We start from the raw sequence: 19,582 nt of genomic DNA, 5'->3' as shown, positions 1-19,582 counted from the left end.
CACTATCCTCATTCTCTAGAACTTCACTCCTAAATAGAGGTGACAATTCGTGTATGCGTGTAGAGTTCGTGTCGACTAACGAGTATTTAACTATATGAGTCAACACTAACCCGACACGTTTATTAAATAGGTCAAGATTTCTCAACCTTAACACAACATGTTTATTAAACGGGTTAGTTATGTCAACCCATTTATCAGATTTTATCAAAAAGAAAAAAAATACAATTTTTAGTATTAACTAGATTGTTTAAAATTATGAAAAACCAAAAAAAATAATTTTTTAAATATAAAATTCAAAATTAACGAGTAATGCATCACAAATAATTGTTTAAAATTAAAATATATCTCAATATCACAAATAATCGAACACAATATGTTAAAGAAAATAAATCACAACAACTAAGAAGTTTATATACCTAGGATTTGAAGGGTACATTAGTAAAATATCATTTAATTAAACAAGTCAAGTAGGTTCCATAGATTGGACACTAACCTAACTCGTTTATTAAACCGGTTACTCGTGTCAATCTGAATATAACATAAACTCATTAAACCTCAACTCATAATCAACCCATAATCTGTTAATTTTATGTGGAGTTCTTTCGTGTTTGCTGATCATGTTAAATGGCGGATGGCCTTACTTTATATTTCTTCATCCTTTTCTTCTTTTCTTCCTCTCGCACTCTTGACATCAATTCACAATAAATGCAAGCCAACTTGACTTGACTTTTGTAAATAATGATGACTTCAATTCTTCTTGTTGGAAAGCTTCTCCGGCAAGCTCAATTAACTTTGCTGACTTCTTGGCAATTTTCCAACAAGATTATTTAACAAACTAAGCCAAAATGTGGGCTGGACCCATGTGGTGCAATACACCCAACAAGAACCATTATAGTCTCAGATAACCAACCCAAGTCCCACTACATTGATGTCACTAAAAATAGCCCCACCAAAGTTAACTTTTTAGATTGGGTTGTTTGGAGGGTGCCACCCGATTGCACTCTGTATGGGAACAGAAGGGATGGTGGTTCTTAGGGCTGTCCAGAGACCCGATCAACCTGACCCACTCGCTACCGCCAACAGAACTCAACCCGCTGCCAACTGAACTGACTTCTCCGATGGTCGGCGACGGGTTTATTCCTCCAAAACCTGAGTTTTCTGGGTTGGGTGTTAGTTTTCCTTTCTCCAAAATCCGATTAACCTGATCTAACCACACACAAAATTTTTGGCGATATTTGGTAGATCCGGCGAGATCTAGACCATTTTCGTCAAGATCTTGGCAAGATTTCGCCAGATCTAGCCAAGATCTTGCCAAAAAAGGCCTAGATTAGGTCGGATCTAGTGAGACCTCAAGGATTTTGGCCGCTTTCCTATGTTTTCATGCCAGATTCTCGCTGGATTTACACCGGATTCTCGCCGTTTTCCAGATTTTCGACTCCGACCGGCCCGTTGGGATCCTATTGAAGTTTCAACCCGCTCGATCCGATTATCCTCTTGGTCGGTGGCGGGTTGAGATTTTGTCCACCCAATTTGGTCGGGTCGAATGCGAGTTGAGCACAAATCCAATCCGATCCAACCCGACCCATGGACAGGCCTAGTGGTTCTTGATCTTCTTTAAATATCAATAAGTTATGGAATAATTTCGATTTTTTTTTTTTTAGCATTCTAATTAAGAAAAGTATTGGAAGTTGTTCAATTATGAGGCACGTTAAAAATAGTTATACACATAATAAAAATAAATCAATCATATTATTTCCATCTCTTGCTCATAATTTTTAGCGTCTCTTATTTTATTTTTGAGAAATGCTAACGAGTGCCTTTAGGATATTAATTAACAATTCATTTTAGGAAAGTTTTGACATCACTTTTATGGGGAATAAAAAAAACTGTCAAAACATTAATTGTTTTTTTTCTCATAAAAACTTTTTTTAACTGGATTATTAACTAATGTCCTAAAGGCACTCATTAGCACAACCCTTTATTTTTCCATAATTATATTTGACTTCTTTATATATATTATCATACGATAAATCATTGAAAGAAAATCTATAATATTTTTAGTTTCAAAACTTATACTACAAACAAAAAAGTATATATCAGTATATTACCACTTTCTATACAACACATTTTTCACTACTTATTTTCGGCCGACCAATCTTGATTTCGCTGAACCGAAAAGACTTGCCCAGTGGCAATTTTCATCTGACTTCACGCATCCTAGATTAATTGAAATGGTTACAAATGACATTGAAAATAATTACATTGAAACTTTTGTCATTTCAAGTAAACTTTTGTAGAAATTACAACCAAATTTATTATGCAATTAGCACACCTAAAATTCCTTTCACTAGTTTTCCATGTAAACCAACCAACATATCACACTGTTTGCATTTGAAATTGAGCTGATTGACTTGATTGACTTGATGAAATTGATGAGCAAGTTGGATTTAAGTTATCTCTTACCTCCTCTAGTGATAATAGGAAAGGTTTGGAAGGTATTTGTAAGTATTCTTCTCCTTCAAGCATTTTTACAACTTTGTTCATTGAAGGACGATCACTAGGCTTCATTTGTATGCACCATAATGCGACCAAAATCATCTTCTTTATTGTTTTTTTCTCCTCCTCTGTGGCATCTTCCATTACTATCTCATTTCCTTTGCTAACTTGTTCATAAACCCAAGTTGGAAAGTAAATTTGGCTTGAATGGTCTGCAAATTCATTAAAGTTTTTCCTTCTATTCGCCATTTCCAACAATAACATGCCGAAACTATAAACATCAGCTTTATAGGAGACACCTCCAATGTTCTTATAGAACAACTCTGGAGCTATATATCCCAGTGTTCCTCTCGCAGCAGTTAAAGGCACTATGCTATCATCTACATGATAAAGTTTTGCAAGCCCAAAATCAGAAACTTTTGGGGTGAAGTTCTCATCAAGAAGAATGTTATGAGGTTTGATATCAAAATGCAGAATTTGCATGTCACATCCTCGATGTAGATATTCAATCCCACGAGCCACTCCAAGAGAAATCTTGTATGTTTTCTCAATACTTAAAGGAATACTTCCATCTCGAGGAAAAATGTATTTGTCAAGAGAACCATTAGGCATGAATTCATATATAAGGGCACGCCTTGGTCCCTCAGCACAAAAGCCAATAAGTTGAACTACATTAGCATGGTGAATCCTACCAATTGTCGCAACTTCACTGATAAAGTCTTGGCCATTGGCTTTGGACATACCCAACATCTTTATAGCTACAAGTCGGCCACTTTGAAGCTTTCCTTTAAATACAGAGCCATAGCCTCCTTCTCCCAATTTCTCCATGAAACCTTTGGTGATCTTCTTAATTTCTGGGTAAGAGTACCTTATTGACATGAGGTTATCTTGACTTTGCAAAAAATCTTCAACAGCACTATACATTGATAAATGCCTCCTACGGCACTTATATGTCAAAAAGGCAACCACACATGGAGCTCCCAAGAACATTTTTGCTGCAACGTGTATTAATACTGTACATGCACATCACCGAAATAATCATGAGAAAACAAATTTGTTGTTGCACCGGTGCCAGCTTTTTTAATTTTTAGGTGACAATATGGTTAAACTTACATCTAAGTGCCTCTTCCTAATCCTAGTAAAGTAATTAAGCACAAAATATGGTTTTTCCTTTTAAATTTCACTAATATTTACATCTTAATTGTTTGCATATAAACTATTTTCATGCACAATCTTAAGAACTGATTTGCAAAAAATGTTGAAGAAGATCAAAGGAGAGATTCAGGTTCTTACCGATGTTTAGAGATAAGTAACTATAATCTGCAACAACAAAAAAGTTGAAATTACTTTTTGCTAACAAAAGATTAATTACTAATTATTGAAACGAGTAACTGGAATAACTTGAAATCTCCAAGGACTAAGGCTTAATAAAACTCATCTATAACTTGTTCAAGCATCCTCACCATATTGGTAGAGTATCATGGACCAAACTGATCAATAGCCTTTATCGATACCTTTAGTCATGCATCTTTTTTAATCTTCAGGTTGCATTACCCAGGCAATGCTCTGGTCAGTGGTCTTTATTTACTTTCGATCTTTTTTGTCACACATCTGCATCCTCTTCAAGCAGAGAATTTAGACCATGCCTTTGATTAATAGTGATAGTGACGTTATTACAAGGTGACGGAACATTAAGAAGCTGACGGAAGTTCACTCGTTACATACTAAATGCACGTTAAGAAACTGACGACAATACGCTATCCGTCAACTACTGTCATTGACACCTCTTTAGCATTCATAGCCATGCCCCTCACGCAGCAACGTTAAGCTGACGGATCATGTGGACGAGTCAGGGGTGACGACCTTGCCTGTAAGGTCTTTGGCTGATGTCCTTGGCTGACGGACCACGTTGGCGTACGTAAGCTGACGACGGTATAGGAGTTACACGTTGACTGACGACCTTGGCAGGTGAAGGCTGAAGGAATAATCCAACTTTCATTTTTAGCCTATCTTGACCTCTGCCTATGTGAATATAAGGAAAGTTCTTGCGCTACGCGTTCGACTTAGTTAAGAAGATTCCTATAAGGAAAGGGCTCAACACAATAGGCAAAGATCCGCGAATTACTCTTTTTAAAAGGGAAAGTACTTCTTCACCAAGGCGCATATTTCGGCCACACACCACTATATATACCCCAAGACCCTCATGACCCAAAGGTACGCACAATTACCTCAACTCTGGCACTCTAGGGTTGTTTAAAGATTCTAACTTGATCGTCGGAGGGTCTTTGGCCGACACCACACCGGTACTCTCTGTCGATCACCTACTTTTTTTTCTTCGCAGGTGTTGCTTCAAGACGGTGGAGTACTAGCAGCTTACTGGTGATCTCTTAGGCATCATCAGTTAGCGCCGTCTGTGGGAAGAACAAGCATTTAGCCTTGCTCTAGTCCTGAGACAAAAAGTTGTATGGTACTCACTCGATCGATGGCAACAGTCAACAACCAAGGCGACGAGCCGCATGCTACAGCGCTAGAAAGGCAAGTTCAGACGCTGGCTGCCGCTGTCGAGCGCCTTACTAAACAGAATCACAACTTAGAAAAGCAACTACGGCAGATGACGGCGCACCAAAGTACGCCAGGGGAGGACCAGGAAGTAGCGAGCCCGGAGGGGAGGAATGCCGTCAGGCCTGAAGGTAGTACCGCACCGACTAGGCTGGAGCGGCCGGAGACAAACCCGCCATCCGCCTCGGACTCCCTGCCACCTCATATCACAGCCGAGATGCAGGAGATGAGGGAGCACATGGATGCAATGATGAACGCCCTTAAGGGACGGGTATCCAGCAATCTGGACGACCTAGTCCATAGAACGGATTCACCATTCACAGCGTTGGTGAACTCATGCCCCGTCCCTTCAAAGTTTAAAATGCCCCATGTGGAAAATTATGACGGATCCAAAGACCCGCTGGACCACCTGGAGTCTTTCAGAACACTAATGCATCTTCAGGGTGTACCGGACGAAATCATGTGCATGGCTTTCCTCACCACCTTGAAAGGGCCTGCGAGGGATTGGTACAGCAGGTTGACGCCTAATTCCATCGGCACTTTTAAGGAATTAGGTGCACAGTTTGTATCGCACTTCATTGGAAGTCATCGACACAAGAGGTCTATTGCATGTATACTGGGAATTAAACAACGAGAAGGTGAGACATTAAGGTCTTATATAGCCCGCTTTAACAAGGAATCCCTCTCGATAGACGAGGCAGACGACAAGACACTTGTGGCAGCATTCATGAACGGGTTACAAGAGGGTAAGTTCTTGTTCTCTCTATGCAAGAACGACCCAAAGACTATGTCCGACGTATACTACAGGGCGACGAAGTATATGAACGCGGAGGATGCCTTGCTGGCCAGGGACGACTACAAACCCAGAAAAAGGGAGAGACAGGAAGATACGAAACCCGATAATGGACGAAAGAGGGGGAGAACCAGAGAGGGACGAGATGATCGACGACCCAAGCCGCCTACAGGAAGGTACACGAACTTCACTCCCCTGAATGCGCCCATCGACCAGGTGTTGATGCAGATTAAAGACGAGGAAACTTTGGCCTTTCCCGGAAAGCCGAAGGGAGATCCCAACAGAGACCAAGGGATAAGTACCGCCGATTTCATCAAGACCACGGCCATGACACCGCCGATTGCTACGACCTGAAACGCAGAAGCTCTCATTAGGCGAGGGAGGTTACAGAGGTTTGTCAACAAAGAGAGGGCAGACCCGCCACAAAATCAAGCCCCTCGGCGAGATAATGATCGCCCCAGGCAGCCCATAGGAGACATAAGGATGATTGTAGGAGGCACCACAAGGGCCAGATCTTCCAAGAAAGCCCGAAAGACATACATCAGAGCGGTCTAGAACATCCAATCGGTAAGTCCTACGCTTGGAAGGCCACGGATTGGAAATCCCCCCATTGAATTCTCGGAAGTAGACGCTCAGCGCCTCCATCACCCCCACGACGACGCTTTGGTCGTCACCATACAGGCGGGAGATTACAACATACACCGGGTTCTCGTAGACAACGGTAGTTCAGCAGACATCCTTTACTATCCCGCTTTCCAACAGATGCGAATTGAAAGGGAGCGACTAACTCCGGTCAATGCCCCACTCATTGGCTTTGGAGGGCGAGGGTGCATCCGCCGGGCACCGTCACTTTAGTAGTAACCGTTGGAGACTACCCACAAGCAGTCACCGGAACATAACATTCCTGGTAGTCGATTGCTCGTCGGCTTACAATGCCATCATAGGACGTCCAACCCTCAACTCATGGAAAGCTGTAACCTCGACATACCATTTAATGATAAAATTCCCTACTGATCACGGAATTGGAGAATTAAGAGGAAATCAGGTATCCGCACGAGAATGTTACGTGGCCATGATGGAGATGGACAATCACATTCAAGCCATGAACATAGAAGAACGTCGGGTGGCGACAGAACCCGTCGAAAGGCTCGAAGACGTGCACCTCGACGAAGCCCACCCGGAGCGAACGACAAAAGTCGGAACCTTGGCCGACCCGGCGGTACGTCGGAAACTTGCTACTTTCTTGAAGAAAACAAAGATGTATTCGCATGGAGTCACGAAGACATGCCGGGAATCGACCCGTCAGTCATGGTGCACAGGTTGAACGTGTCGCCATCCTTTCCGCCCGTCCGACAGAAGAAAAGAACCTTCGCCCAAGAAAGAGACCAAGCAATAGCAGAAGAAGTCCGCAAACTGCAGGAAGCGGGATTTATCAGGGAAGTGTATTACCCCGACTGGTTGGCGAACGTCGTAATGGTCAAAAAGAACAACGGGAAATGGAGGTTGTGCGTCGACTTCACGGACTTAAACAAGGCGTGCCCCAAAGATAGCTATCCCCTCCCGCGGGTCGACGTCCTGGTGGATTCCACGGCCAAACATCAACTGTTAAGCTTCATGGATGCATTCTCACGGTATAACTGCATTCGAATGGCCGAGGCCGATCGAGAAGACTTCGTTCGTAACAAGCCAAGGCCTTTTTTGCTACAAGGTCATGCCCTTCGGCTCGAAAACGCCGGCGCAACCTATCGAGGCTCATGAACAAGATGTTTGCACACAGATTGGAAGGAACGTCCGGGTGTATGTCGACGACATGCCGGTCAAAAGCCAAGAGGAAGAAGCTCATCCGGAGGATCTTAAGGAAACATTTGATACTCTTCGCTCCTACAACATGAAGCTCAACCCAAGCAAGTGTGCCTTTGGAGTGACGGCGGGAAAATTCTTGGGATACATGGTATCCCAAGAGGGATCGAGGCCAACCCGACAAGATTCAAAGCCATTATGGGGATGGCCCCTCCTAAAAATATCAAGGAAGTACAAAGCCTCAATGGTAGGGTCGCCGCGTTTAGCAGGTTTGTGTCGAAGAGGCCGCACGGATGTCTACCTTTTTCCGAACATTGAAAAAATCCTTTGAATGGACTCGCCGAGTGTCAACAAGCGTTCGAAGATTTAAAGGCCTACCTCTCTTCCCCACCATTGCTAAGCCCCTCGCAAATCCGGGAGAAGAAGCATTCCTCTATCCGGCCGTTTCCCCGGCGGCCGTCAGCGCGGCCCTAATTAGAGAAGACGATAAGGTCCAACGACCCGTGTACTATGCGAGCAAGGCATTGCACGGTGCGAAGAGATATCCCCCCATGGAGAAACTTGCCTTCGCTTTGGTTACGGCGGCCGTAAGCTCGAGCCATATTTTCAAGCCCATACAATAGTCGTCCTAATCGCCGACAAACCTTTGCGGCGGGCAATGGGCAGCCCCGCGGCCGCCGGACGGATGGCGCCGTGGTCCGTAGAGCTAAGTGAATTTGATATACAATATCGCCCCGCGTCGCCATCAAGGGACAAGCGGTGGGCGACTTCATTGCTGAGTTCACCAACGCGGAAGGCGAAGAGGAAAAGATTCCCCAATGGGGCATTTTCACTGACGGGTCATCCAACAAGAAGGCTGGCGGGGTAGGGGTCGTGCTTAACTCTCCGGAAGGCGACGAGCTAAAATGCATAATTCGCCTCGACTTTCCTACAACTAACAATGAAGCTGAGTATGAAGCCCTGATAGCAGGTTTAGACCTTGCTCAAGTTGTAGGGGCCACGAATGTGGTTGTTCATTGCGACTCCCAAGTCGTCACAAGCCAGGTAAACGGCGAGTACGAGTGCAAGGGTGAAAGAATGAAGAGGTACTGGGAGCAAGCAAAAAAGAGGATGGACGGACTGCAAGCCAAAATAGTCCAAATTCCAAGAGGAGAAAATGAACATGCCGACCGACTTTCCAAAGCCGCATCTGCGGAAACTATGACCCCCATGGACAAGGTACTTTCTTTCATTCAGTCCTCACCATTAATTGACGTTGTCTGCGTACAGGAAATTGGTTCCGAAAACAATTGGACCACGCCCTTGATCTCCTACCTAAAAGATGGCACGTTGCCTGATGAAAAGGAGGCCGCCAGGAAGTTGAAGGTCCGGTCTGCACGGTTTGTCTTGATAAAGGACGTTCTCTACAAAAGGGGCTTTTCTCGACCATATCTAAGGTGCGTAAGCCCCGAAGAAGCAGACTATGTTATGAGAGAAGTACACGAGGGGATATGCGACAACCACTCTGGATCACGGTCGTTGGTACAAAAGCTGATTCGGGCCGGGTACTATTGGCCAACAATGCAAAATGACGCCCAGGTTTATGTGAGAGCTTGCGACAAGTGTCAAAGGTTCAGCAACATCACCCGGCAACCGGCGGAAGAATTGACCCCCATAACTGCCCCATGGCCATTCGCCCCAATGGGGTTGGATATCATGGGACCATTCCCGTCATGGCGGTGAAGGCTGAAATTCCTCGTCGTCGGCATCGATTACTTCACCAAATGGGTTGAAGGCCGAAGCCCTAGCCACAATTGCGAAAAGAACATAAGGGGTTTTGTATGGAGAAACATTGTTTGCGGTATGGAATTCCAAGAGTCTTAATCTCGGACAACGGTAAACAATTTGACAACGACTCCTTCCGAGCCTTCGTTCGAGTTAGGAATCAAGAACCATTATTCTTCCCTAGCCCATCCTCAAGCAAATGGACAAGTAGAAGTCACCAACCGATCCTTGCTTCGAATCATCAAGACTCGGCTCGAGGGGGCAAAGGGCGTACGGCCTGAGATGCTACCCAGCGTGTTGTGGGCATATAGAACGACAAGGCGAACCCCTACAGGAGAAACCCCTTTCCAGTGGTGACATACGGAAGTGAAGCGGTCATTCCGGCGAGATAGGACTCACAAGTTATAGGGTGGCCAATCACGACGAGGAAGAAATGATCGAAGCTTCGTTTACAATTGGATCTAATTGACGAAGTAAGGGCGGTGGCTGAGCAGAGACTCGCGCGATACCAGGACCTCGTAAGCAAGCACTACAACTCCCGAGTCAAGCACCGAGACTTCGAAGTCGGAGATCTTTTTTTAAGGAAAGTAATGGGCGCGGCCAGAGATCCCACACAAGGAAAGCTCGGCCCGAACTGGGAAGGACCCTACAAGATCGTATCATGGCGAAGAAAGGGCACCTATCACCTAGAGACTCTCGACGGGCAGAAACTGCGACACCCATGGAACGCCGAGCACCTCAGAAAGTACTACCAGTAGAAGATAACAAGCAGAACGTTACTCCTCATTACCAGTTTATGATCCTTAGTTATTTGTCTTAGCTTATTCTTGTCTACAGTATATTTTAAGTCCAAAGGGCTAAAAACTTATCTTTCCTATTTTTGAGCAAAATTTTACTTATGCATTTATCATAATAAGAGGAGGTTCATTCAAAAACGACTTGTGAATTTTTTAAAACAACAGGTCCTCTACATATAAGTCCACAAAGTGGACGGCCTACATCTAAGTCCAAAAGTGGACGACCTGCTTATAAGTCCACAAAGTGGACGGCCTACATCTAAGTCCACAAAGTGGACGGCCTACATCTAAGTCCACAAAGTGGACGGCCTGCATCTAAGTCCACAAAGTGGACGACCTACATCCAAGTCCACAAAGTGAACGGCCTGCTTATAAGTCCACAAAGTGGACGGCCTACATCTAAGTCTACAAAATGGACGGCCTACATCTAAGTCCACAAAGTGGACGGCCTACATCTAAGTCCACAAAGTGGACGACATGCTTATAAGTCCACAAAGTGGACGACCTGCTTATAAGTCCACAAAGTGGACGGTCTGCCTCTAAGTCCACAAAGTGGACGATCTACATCTAAGTCCACAAAGTGGACGGCGTCGTGAATAAGTCCACAAAGTGGACAATCTTACACCTAAAATCCACAAAGTGGACGATCCCAATCTAAGGACAACAAGGTGGACGACCTCATTGCTATAAGGCCTTACCACCAAGCGCATAAGATGTACAAGGGCAATAAAATACTGATATGTTCCCTCTTGAGCTCGTCACCTTGCCGTGATGCAACAAGGTGACGGCGTTATGTTCAAAGTGACGGCGTTATGTTCATAATAACGGTGTTATGTTCAAAGTTAGCTGACGGCATCGTTCGTAGAAAAATGGGCGTATTGCCTAATGAATACATCGAGCTAGATTGAAAGAGAAGCCGACACCGTTAGGAAAATCAAAAGAATTTTGTCGCGCCGTCGCCCATGTAATCGATCATGTTTTTATTCAAAAAATTGGATTGAAGAAAAATACCGTCACCCTTAAGCTGACGAGTTCATCACGGACAATTTTGACTTAATAAAAAAAAACACACATGCTTGAAGCATAAAATGACATTAAAATTAAAATAGGCAATGTCTTTACAAAAGCCCAGAAAAATGGGCGCCAAGTACTACAATTTCGTCTACAGTTCTTCAAAAAAAAAAAAAGAGCTTTAATCTCATGAGAGGGCGTCAGTGTTGTCCATCATCTTCAGCAGTGAAAGGCTAGGCACAAGAGAGAGAAGGACTGACGGCATTTGGGTCGCCATTGTGAGGATTTGGAGTCAGAGTGACAGAGTGATCCGTTCGTCGGGCAAGGACGACGCCGTTATCTCTCTCCGATTATTGTCGTCGGCATCTTCATGGACGACGTCGCCTTTGCGGGGGTTGACGGGATGGACTCATCCATTGAAATCCTTGACGGATCCAAGTCCGGATAGACGGATTTTACTTGCTTCTTCAAGTCCCTCGAACCCGTCACCGTAGTAGGCAGCGCAAGCGTCTATAAAGGCCGACGAATCTTTGAACTCCGTCACAGCGTCGTTCCTAGCCGTCTCCACTTGGACTAGGATGGATCTCAACTCCTTCTCTGCCGTCACCTTGGCCTCCGTCTCCAGCTCCCGGCGACGGGTTTCCTCCGTCAGCTTCTCCTTATAGTCCTTCAGCTCCGTGCCCAAGATTTTGTTCGCCTCCTTGAACTGCGCCTGACCGTCAGCTAGGTACTTGACGCGCTCGTTCAGACGGGTGATCACCCCCTCCTTGGCAGAGCACCTATTCGACAAGGCCTTCACGCGAACCATAGCCTACATTCAAAAAAGATAGAACAACGTCAGGATGATTAAGACTGATCGAACACCAAAAGTAAAGTAAAAAGAGACACATACCCTAGTAAGGTCAAAAAGGGCTGACGCCCCTATCTCGTCAGTAGTTTGCTCCGCACAAGGATCCGTCTCCTCATCCTTTAAAATGGATTCCGTCACCTCTACAGCATAATCCTTGTGGGTCAGCAGACGGCGTACGGATCCTTGGACAACGGGCCCTGACGAGGTCATCGGACCCTTGCCTGCCTCGTGAGCAGACCTAGGAGGTGACGGTCTTCGAGATGACTGGTCCCTAGGAGTGGGGGCAACCTTCTTCCCCGGACGGTCTACCCTGCCGTCAGGTTTTCTCTTGGCCGCGGCCTTCTCAACGGGCCTGAGGGCTGACGGTGGGGTTAACTCGCCCCCAGCCTTCTCTTGCTGTTTTTTCTTAGCCGCAGCTGCAGCTCTGACCCTTTGCTTAGCTGACTCCATTTCTGCAAAGAATAAGGGTTAGAAAGAAACAACGTCAGGATAAAGACAAGAAGTTGAAGGACACTCACGTCGGCGAGAATAGGCGTTCAATTTGCAAGCCTCCTCCGTCGGTTCAGGGCCACCACAATATAAGTGAAGGGTGTCTAACGTGATTAGATCCCGACACTTCCTCCCGTCCAAGGGAATGTCCGTCACTCGACGAATGAAGTCCTCCTGCTCCGCAGTGATACGTGGACGGTTGTTAGCTGCAGTGAAAAGTGACGGGTTAGGACAAGAATAAGTAGACGGAGCGAGAAGGGCCGACGGTATTAACCTGAATCTCTAACATATGCCCATGTGTTGTCAAAACCACTGGGCATCGTCTCCCACTCTTCTGGACGACACACCCAATTCGTTCCTTCTACAAAGAAGTATCTGCCCTTCCACTTCCTATTGGAGTCAGGCATATCGGACACTAACTTCAACTCCTTATCCCTTACTGCAAAGTGGTACACTCCTTTTGACGAGGAAATGTGCTGAGGACGATAACACCAAAAGAATTCGTCCAAAGTCAGCTGACGGTTCCCACCACTCAGACGGCCCCACAAGATCTCGGCACCAATGAAGGTTCGCCAAGCATTGGGGGCAATCTGGCTGACGGATATCCCCAGGAAGTTAGCCAGCTGATGGTGTAATGCCGTCAGCGGCAGCCTTAGCCCAGCCGCGAACATGGCATCATACATGCCGACGTCCGCGGTTCGTCCGAAGTAACACTTCTCACCTTCCTCAGGAAGACGAATGGGAATGTCGTCTGGTATTTGATAACGGGACCGCAAACTTTTAAAAACGTTCTCCGTCATCGTTGGGAGAAAATTGTTGACGGACCACTCTGAGGGTAAGATGAAAGGACGGTCATCACTAGAGGATCCCGAGGTACTCTCTAAGGCTTCCTCATCGTCGTCACTCTCTCCCTCGTCACTGATGCTTGCATTTTTGGGAATTCCCTGGTCTTCATCGTCTACATCACCGCTCACCCCACTTCCTCTAGAACTCTCTACTTCACCGTCAGAATGAGTTGACAATTCTCTTTCTAACGACCAGGATAGGCCCTCTGCGGGCTCACGACCTGACGGGAAAACTTCGTCGTAACCCGCTCCGTCGCGGATCGACGACTGGTCACTCGGCGTCTCCCTAGACATCTGACTACCTACAAACGACGGGTTTCTTTCTAAGATCCTAGGCAGACGACTTCACTAAAGGGCGACACTATAAGAATTAAAAAGTAGAGTAGCGAAGACTTACGTGTAGGAGGACGGTCTCAGGAAGCTGACGGCTGCGCGGTTGACGATGTGACAAGGCTGGCAGTGACGGATTCGTTCTCTCAAGATGGACAAGGCAGAAAAAGTGGAAAAAAGGTAAATAGTGAAGTATATATAGGAGAGAAGAGGCGCGGAAGACGAAGCGACGTACCCGTCCAGACGCGGAGCCAATCAGCCAATGACATGTGTCCCACCATTTAATGAAGATGGCACAAACTACCATGCACGAACCCTTTCCCCAATAACAAGAACTCCATGACCCGTCACTCATAGCTGACGGGATAATGGAGTGGGGGGCAGCTGATAGTGACGTTATTACAAGGTGACGGAACATTAAGAAGCTGACGGAAGTTCACTCGTTACATACTAAATGCACGTTAAGAAACTGACGACAATACGCTATCCGTCAACTACTGTCATTGACACCTCTTTAGCATTCATAGCCATGCCCCTCACGCAGCAACGTTAAGCTGACGGATCACGTGGACGAGTCAGGGGTGACGACCTTGCCTGTAAGGTCTTTGGCTGATGTCCTTGGCTGACGGACCACGTTGGCGTACGTAAGCTGACGACGGTATAGGAGTTACACGTTGACTGACGACCTTGGCAGGTGAAGGCTGAAGGAATAATCCAACTTTCATTTTTAGCCTATCTTGACCTCTGCCTATGTGAATATAAGGAAAGTTCTTGCGCTACGCGTTCGACTTAGTTAAGAAGATTCCTATAAGGAAAGGGCTCAACACAATAGGCAAAGATCCGCGAATTACTCTTTTTAAAAGGGAAAGTACTTCTTCACCAAGGCGCATATTTCGGCCACACACCACTATATATACCCCAAGACCCTCATGACCTAAAGGTACGCACAATTACCTCAACTCTGGCTCTCTAGGGTTGTTTAAAGATTCTAACTTGATCGTCGGAGGGTCTTTGGCCGGCACCACACCGGTGCTCTCTGTCGATCACCTACTTTTTTTTCTTCGCAGGTGTTGCTTCAAGACGGTGGAGTACTAGCAGCTTACTGGTGATCTCTTAGGCATCATCAAATAGCCCCCATACATATGGCATGCAATTGTTCAACGTTCAAACCACAATCATCTAGCACATTTGGCGTTGATGATTCAAGGTTTTTGTTAGGAGACCACAATTTAACTCTCTATAGCCACTCTAAAAAAAGCCTGTGTGGCATAATGTCGAACGCCATAAAATATTTGAGTGTGTCTTCCTCATCACCAATTGATTTTGAGGTAGAATAGTACAGCTCACGGTCTGACAAATGGTATCAGAGTCAAGGTCATGGGTTTGAGTCACGTCTCATTGTGGGGGAGGAATTGTTGGGGAGACCACAATTTGACTCCCTACAACCACTCTAAAAGCAGGCTCGTGTGGCGTAATGTCGAATGCCATAAAATATTTAAGTATATCTTTCTCATCACCAATTAGTTTTGAGGTGAAATGGTACAGCTCACAGTCCGACAGTCTTAATTTTTATTCAAACTCAAGTTCTATCCAAATTTGCACCTTGAGTTGAGGGGATGTTAATGATATCTATACCTACTTGAATTGCAAGTGTTGTAATTTGTAACCCTAGTTTGGTTATTTTAGGGTTAGCTTCCTATAAATACCCCCATCAATGACAGAGATGGAGCCAGAACTTTGAGTTAGGAGGAGCAGCTTTACTATTGGCTATATGCGGTGGTTTCAACCTTGAACTCTACTACAACTTAGCTGCTGAATTTTTTTGTAGTAAGAACAAAATTATCTTTGTTTAAAATTTTTCAAAGGGCAGAGTTCTTTATTTTGGATAAAATAGGCTAATGAAGCTTAATTTTTTTAGTTTTACTATTGGTAATTTTTGTTATTGAGTTTTTTTTTTTTTTTTACTTGTATATTTTGTTTTAGATTTTAGATCTATAAAAAAAAAATTATGGTCACTAAAAAAGGAAAATGCTAGAGCTACAAGCTTTTTTTTTTATTATTATAAATTATTGATGTGATAAGTAATTACTGGTAAGTAAAAAAATGATGTGAGTAGTGAGCCTATATGCAAACCAATAAGAATTTACTACCAAAACAGTTTATAAAAATGTTGTAAAAGAGTTCGTGAATATAACATTACTCTTAAAAGAATCAATAATTTTTTTTTTTTTTTGAGAAGCAATCAATCATATTGTTTAATTAAGGAAAACAAAACGTAATTTTATAAAATATAATTGCTACAATTAGTACACATATATAATAATATTTTTTAAAAAAAATTTGGGGAGTCCATTGCCCCCTTGTCCAATGGTAGCTCCATCACTGATCAATGGGTTCTTTGTAATAAAATAGCTTAATAATAAAATTTTATCCATTAGGAGGTTTCTATTGTGGACATAATTAGTTGTCAAACTGAACTGCATTTACTTCTCTCACTTTCTCTTGCTTCCACTTTTTTTCTTTATATTATTTTATGTTTTTCTTTCCATTTTCACACGATTAAAGACCTTCTCAACGTGCTTTAGTTGAGCTACAGCTAAGGCTGAAGAATTTGCCTATCGAGTCAAGTAAGCGAGATTTTAATTAGGTTATAATAGGATAAATGTTTGGAGTCTTCACGCATGCATTTTGCTTAAAAAACTAATCCCTTTTTTAATCACAGAAATATTGAGGAAGGAAAATTTTTTAATCAAAAGAAGAATGTAATTTCATAAGAAATTCGATAATTATTTTTACTTTTCATTTCCTTAAATCCAATAGATTGTGACCTACCAATTGCCCAAGAGCATGGTTATTTCTCTGCTTGTGTTATCATTACATCAGGCACAATTACTCATGCAATTCAATTTCATTGTCCGTTTTGTATATCTTTATCCTTCAAACAAATTTTTTTTTTAATATTACCCAAAAAAAAAAAAAAAAACGACAATAACAACTTTTATGAGATAGAAAGCTGACCTATATATAAATAATTTTTAAATGGGCGCCCAAGAGTAGTCTGCCTCCCTGCTTTTCACAAAGAAGAGAATAACATCAGCGTTTGAAACTTTAAAATTAATTTTGTCATTATACAAAACCTACAACAAATATTTCTTAGCATGTCTATTACATCTTAATGGATGAAAAATGCACCAAGAAGCTTTCTTCTTAAGAAATTGGATAATTTTTACTTTCCATTCCTCAAGCCTAAAAGATTGAGATCAACCAATTGCCTAATTACATGGTAATTCCTCTACCTGTGTCTTAGCACATCAAAGCATTTTAGAGCCCATTTGGTAGATGAGTTTGAGTAATGTTGTTTGGGTGTTTTTGATATACATGTGGATGAAAAAGTGTATTGAAATGTATGTAAGGTTGTTTAATATATGAAAATATATATTAGAACTTGCACACTAAACAGAGCCTTAGTATCTGGTGTGCTAAAACAAACCAAATGCTATATATTTTAGGCATTTTAACACACCAAATACTAAAAATAGGCCTCCATTTAACGTGCTAAGTGGATATTTCTTTAACCATTTCTCTCTCTTGGCTGGTTTATATTATTTTAATAGGTTGAATGAAAAATTAAGAGATGAGACGTGAGGTAAATTATGAAATAGTGTGGTAGTGGTAAACGGTAAAAGTAGTACTTTAGGTGTTATAGTAGCAATTTTTTAAAGAGACTGGAGGCACAATTATTCATGCTTTCATTCATTGTCCATTCTATATTAAAATTTATTACTATCGCTCAAACTTTTTTGAGTTAGAAACTGTTTAGGAAAAAAAAAGAGAGAGATTGAAACAGAAACCTCACCTGTGAATAAATTATATAGACTTTCACGCCATCCTGCTTTTTAGACAAAAGAAAAGAATAACATCAGTGGGAACATCAAAATTAACTTCTCATATCCTTTTCCCTTTCCCTACTGTTTGCGTGTTTGTTTCTCTAAAAAAATAAAATTTAACTTAGTCATTATACTAAAACTACAATGCATATTTCCTAGCATGTCTATTATTGGAATGGAAATTAAGCTATCTACTTCAGAAATTCGATCATTTTTACTTTTCATTTTCTTTATTCCTCTACTTGTGTCATCATCACAGGTATAATTATTCGTGCAATTTGATTTCATGGTCCATTTAGATTATCATGCAAACAATTTTTTGAGATAGAAACCTCACCTATGAGCAAACCAAATAGTATTTGACCCAATCCTGCTTTTTTGACAATGAAAAGAATGACATCAGCATTTGGAATCTTAAAATTAAATCAAGTAAATATCTATAATTATACTTAAGCATGTCTATTATATTGGTATTGATGGGGAAGGGGTATGCACCAAGAAGTTTCTTCTTATAGAAATACAATATTGAAACAATAGATCAATGGTTATTGACGGGAGATATGCAAGAGTTCAGAAAAGAAAGAAAGAAAGAAATGTGCAAGAGGAAAATAATGGTGAACATGTAAGGTATATAATTAGAGAATGGAAACAGTTATGGCTTTTCTCGCTTTATTTACCCACCCAAGCTAGTACTGCTGTCGTCGAAGCATTGAACATGGTTCGCGTCATCGAGAAAGCAATAGAGCGATACTATTTCAGGGCAATGACTTCCACAAATACCATAGAGCCATGAAAGCTCAAAACCATATACCAATTCATTGTGGACGTCTGTACAGGAGATATTTGCTGGGTCATCATTATTTATTGGCCACGAAGTCAGAAACATCTTCTCTACTTGGCACGAGTCCTCCACTTCGGATGCGTTTGTTCTACCAACTTTAACATATCTATACCTCCTCTTGGAATCAGATATAGAAGAAGAGTTGTCATTATAATTGCAAGTAGAAGTGTCCAAATACAATGGAGAATTCACCGGTTTTTCACAACTCATCAAAACCACGCTCCGTGATAGTTCGGGATACCACTCTGACACCGTCATTTTTTGCAGATACGTGGTATATGTATACGGATATTGCAAACTGAAATTGTATCGATATAAAGAATAACTCGGAGTGGAGAAGTGATTTTCCTTCTGTATACCTGAATCCACCACCCGGATTGTGTAGTTTTTGTAATTGATTTCTTGTACGTAGTATTTTCCTTCAAATAAGTATAACACTGCTTGATTGTTCTCACAAGACAGTTCATACGTCTGGTTGCCGCAGGCTTCTGGATCACTCTTCAATCTAAACGGATATCTTATGTTCTGGATGTTGCCGCAGGAAGAAGGGGCACACTGATGAGTATTATTCTCGGTGCTGCAAGTTTTATGGACTAATACAAGAACAGTAAGTACTACCGTGAGTCCGGCAGTGAAGGGTAATCCTCTCACCATTATGAGAGAGCGAAAATTTTCTTCTAGAACAACTAGCACGGTTGTAGACAAAGATGACTTACAGCTCGTTTGGTAGCCCAGCTTTAGCAATGTTGCTCATAGTTTAAACACACAAACTGGTGGGGCTCACATATTTTTTCACCCACGCGTATATCAAAAACACCTAAATAACATAACTTAAACTTATCTCCCAAACACCAGCCCAAATTGGAAATTAACACTGTTTCCCAAATAATATAATTAGTAGGCACTGTTTTCAAATTATATTTCATACTAACATCTCGAGTTTAAAAAAACCGATTTTAGGCCTAAAAATCAAGTTTTTGAGGGTCGATTTTCATGTTCTGATCAGGTATAGAGCGTCCACCTAAAAATCGAGTCTTAAAGACTCGATTTATATCTGTAAAACATTTACAGTGAAAAGATTTTCAAGTGTCTGGAATACAAAACACAAATCAACCACCAC

The 19,582-nt window shown here is 42.6% G+C and overlaps 1 protein-coding gene across 1 annotated transcript; it reads right to left on the bottom strand.

The window, feature by feature from the left end:
• Positions 1–2,376: 2,376 nt before the first annotated feature.
• LOC142620120 (rust resistance kinase Lr10-like) lies at positions 2,377–19,116 on the bottom strand. Its single transcript, XM_075793543.1, has 3 exons — positions 18,396–19,116; positions 6,609–6,635; positions 2,377–3,509 (listed from the first exon to the last, which is right to left on the bottom strand). Exons 1-3 carry the CDS (start codon positions 19,114–19,116, stop codon positions 2,377–2,379), a joined length of 1,881 nt encoding a protein of 626 aa, XP_075649658.1.
• Between the last annotated feature and the right edge of the window lie 466 nt (positions 19,117–19,582).

This window comes from Castanea sativa, chromosome 12 (assembly GCF_040712315.1).
Source record: "Castanea sativa cultivar Marrone di Chiusa Pesio chromosome 12, ASM4071231v1".
Classification (NCBI taxonomy): domain Eukaryota; kingdom Viridiplantae; phylum Streptophyta; class Magnoliopsida; order Fagales; family Fagaceae; genus Castanea; species Castanea sativa.
Note: the sequence above shows the minus strand (reverse complement) of the source record. Positions and strands in the feature narration are given on the sequence as shown.

Bases quoted from the DNA above. Each gene is read 5' to 3' on its own strand.
- LOC142620120 (XM_075793543.1), bottom strand. From the start codon at position 19,116: ATGGTGAGAGGATTACCCTTCACTGCCGGACTCACGGTAGTACTTACT. The intron at 6,636-18,395 runs GTGGAAGTCATT...CATTGACCGGAG, and splicing joins TTCATGGCTCTATGGTATTT to TTAGTCGCTCCCTTTCAATT. The intron at 3,510-6,608 runs GTTGGAAAGCGG...GTGCATGTACAG, and splicing joins CTCCCTTTCAATTCGCATCT to TATTAATACACGTTGCAGCA.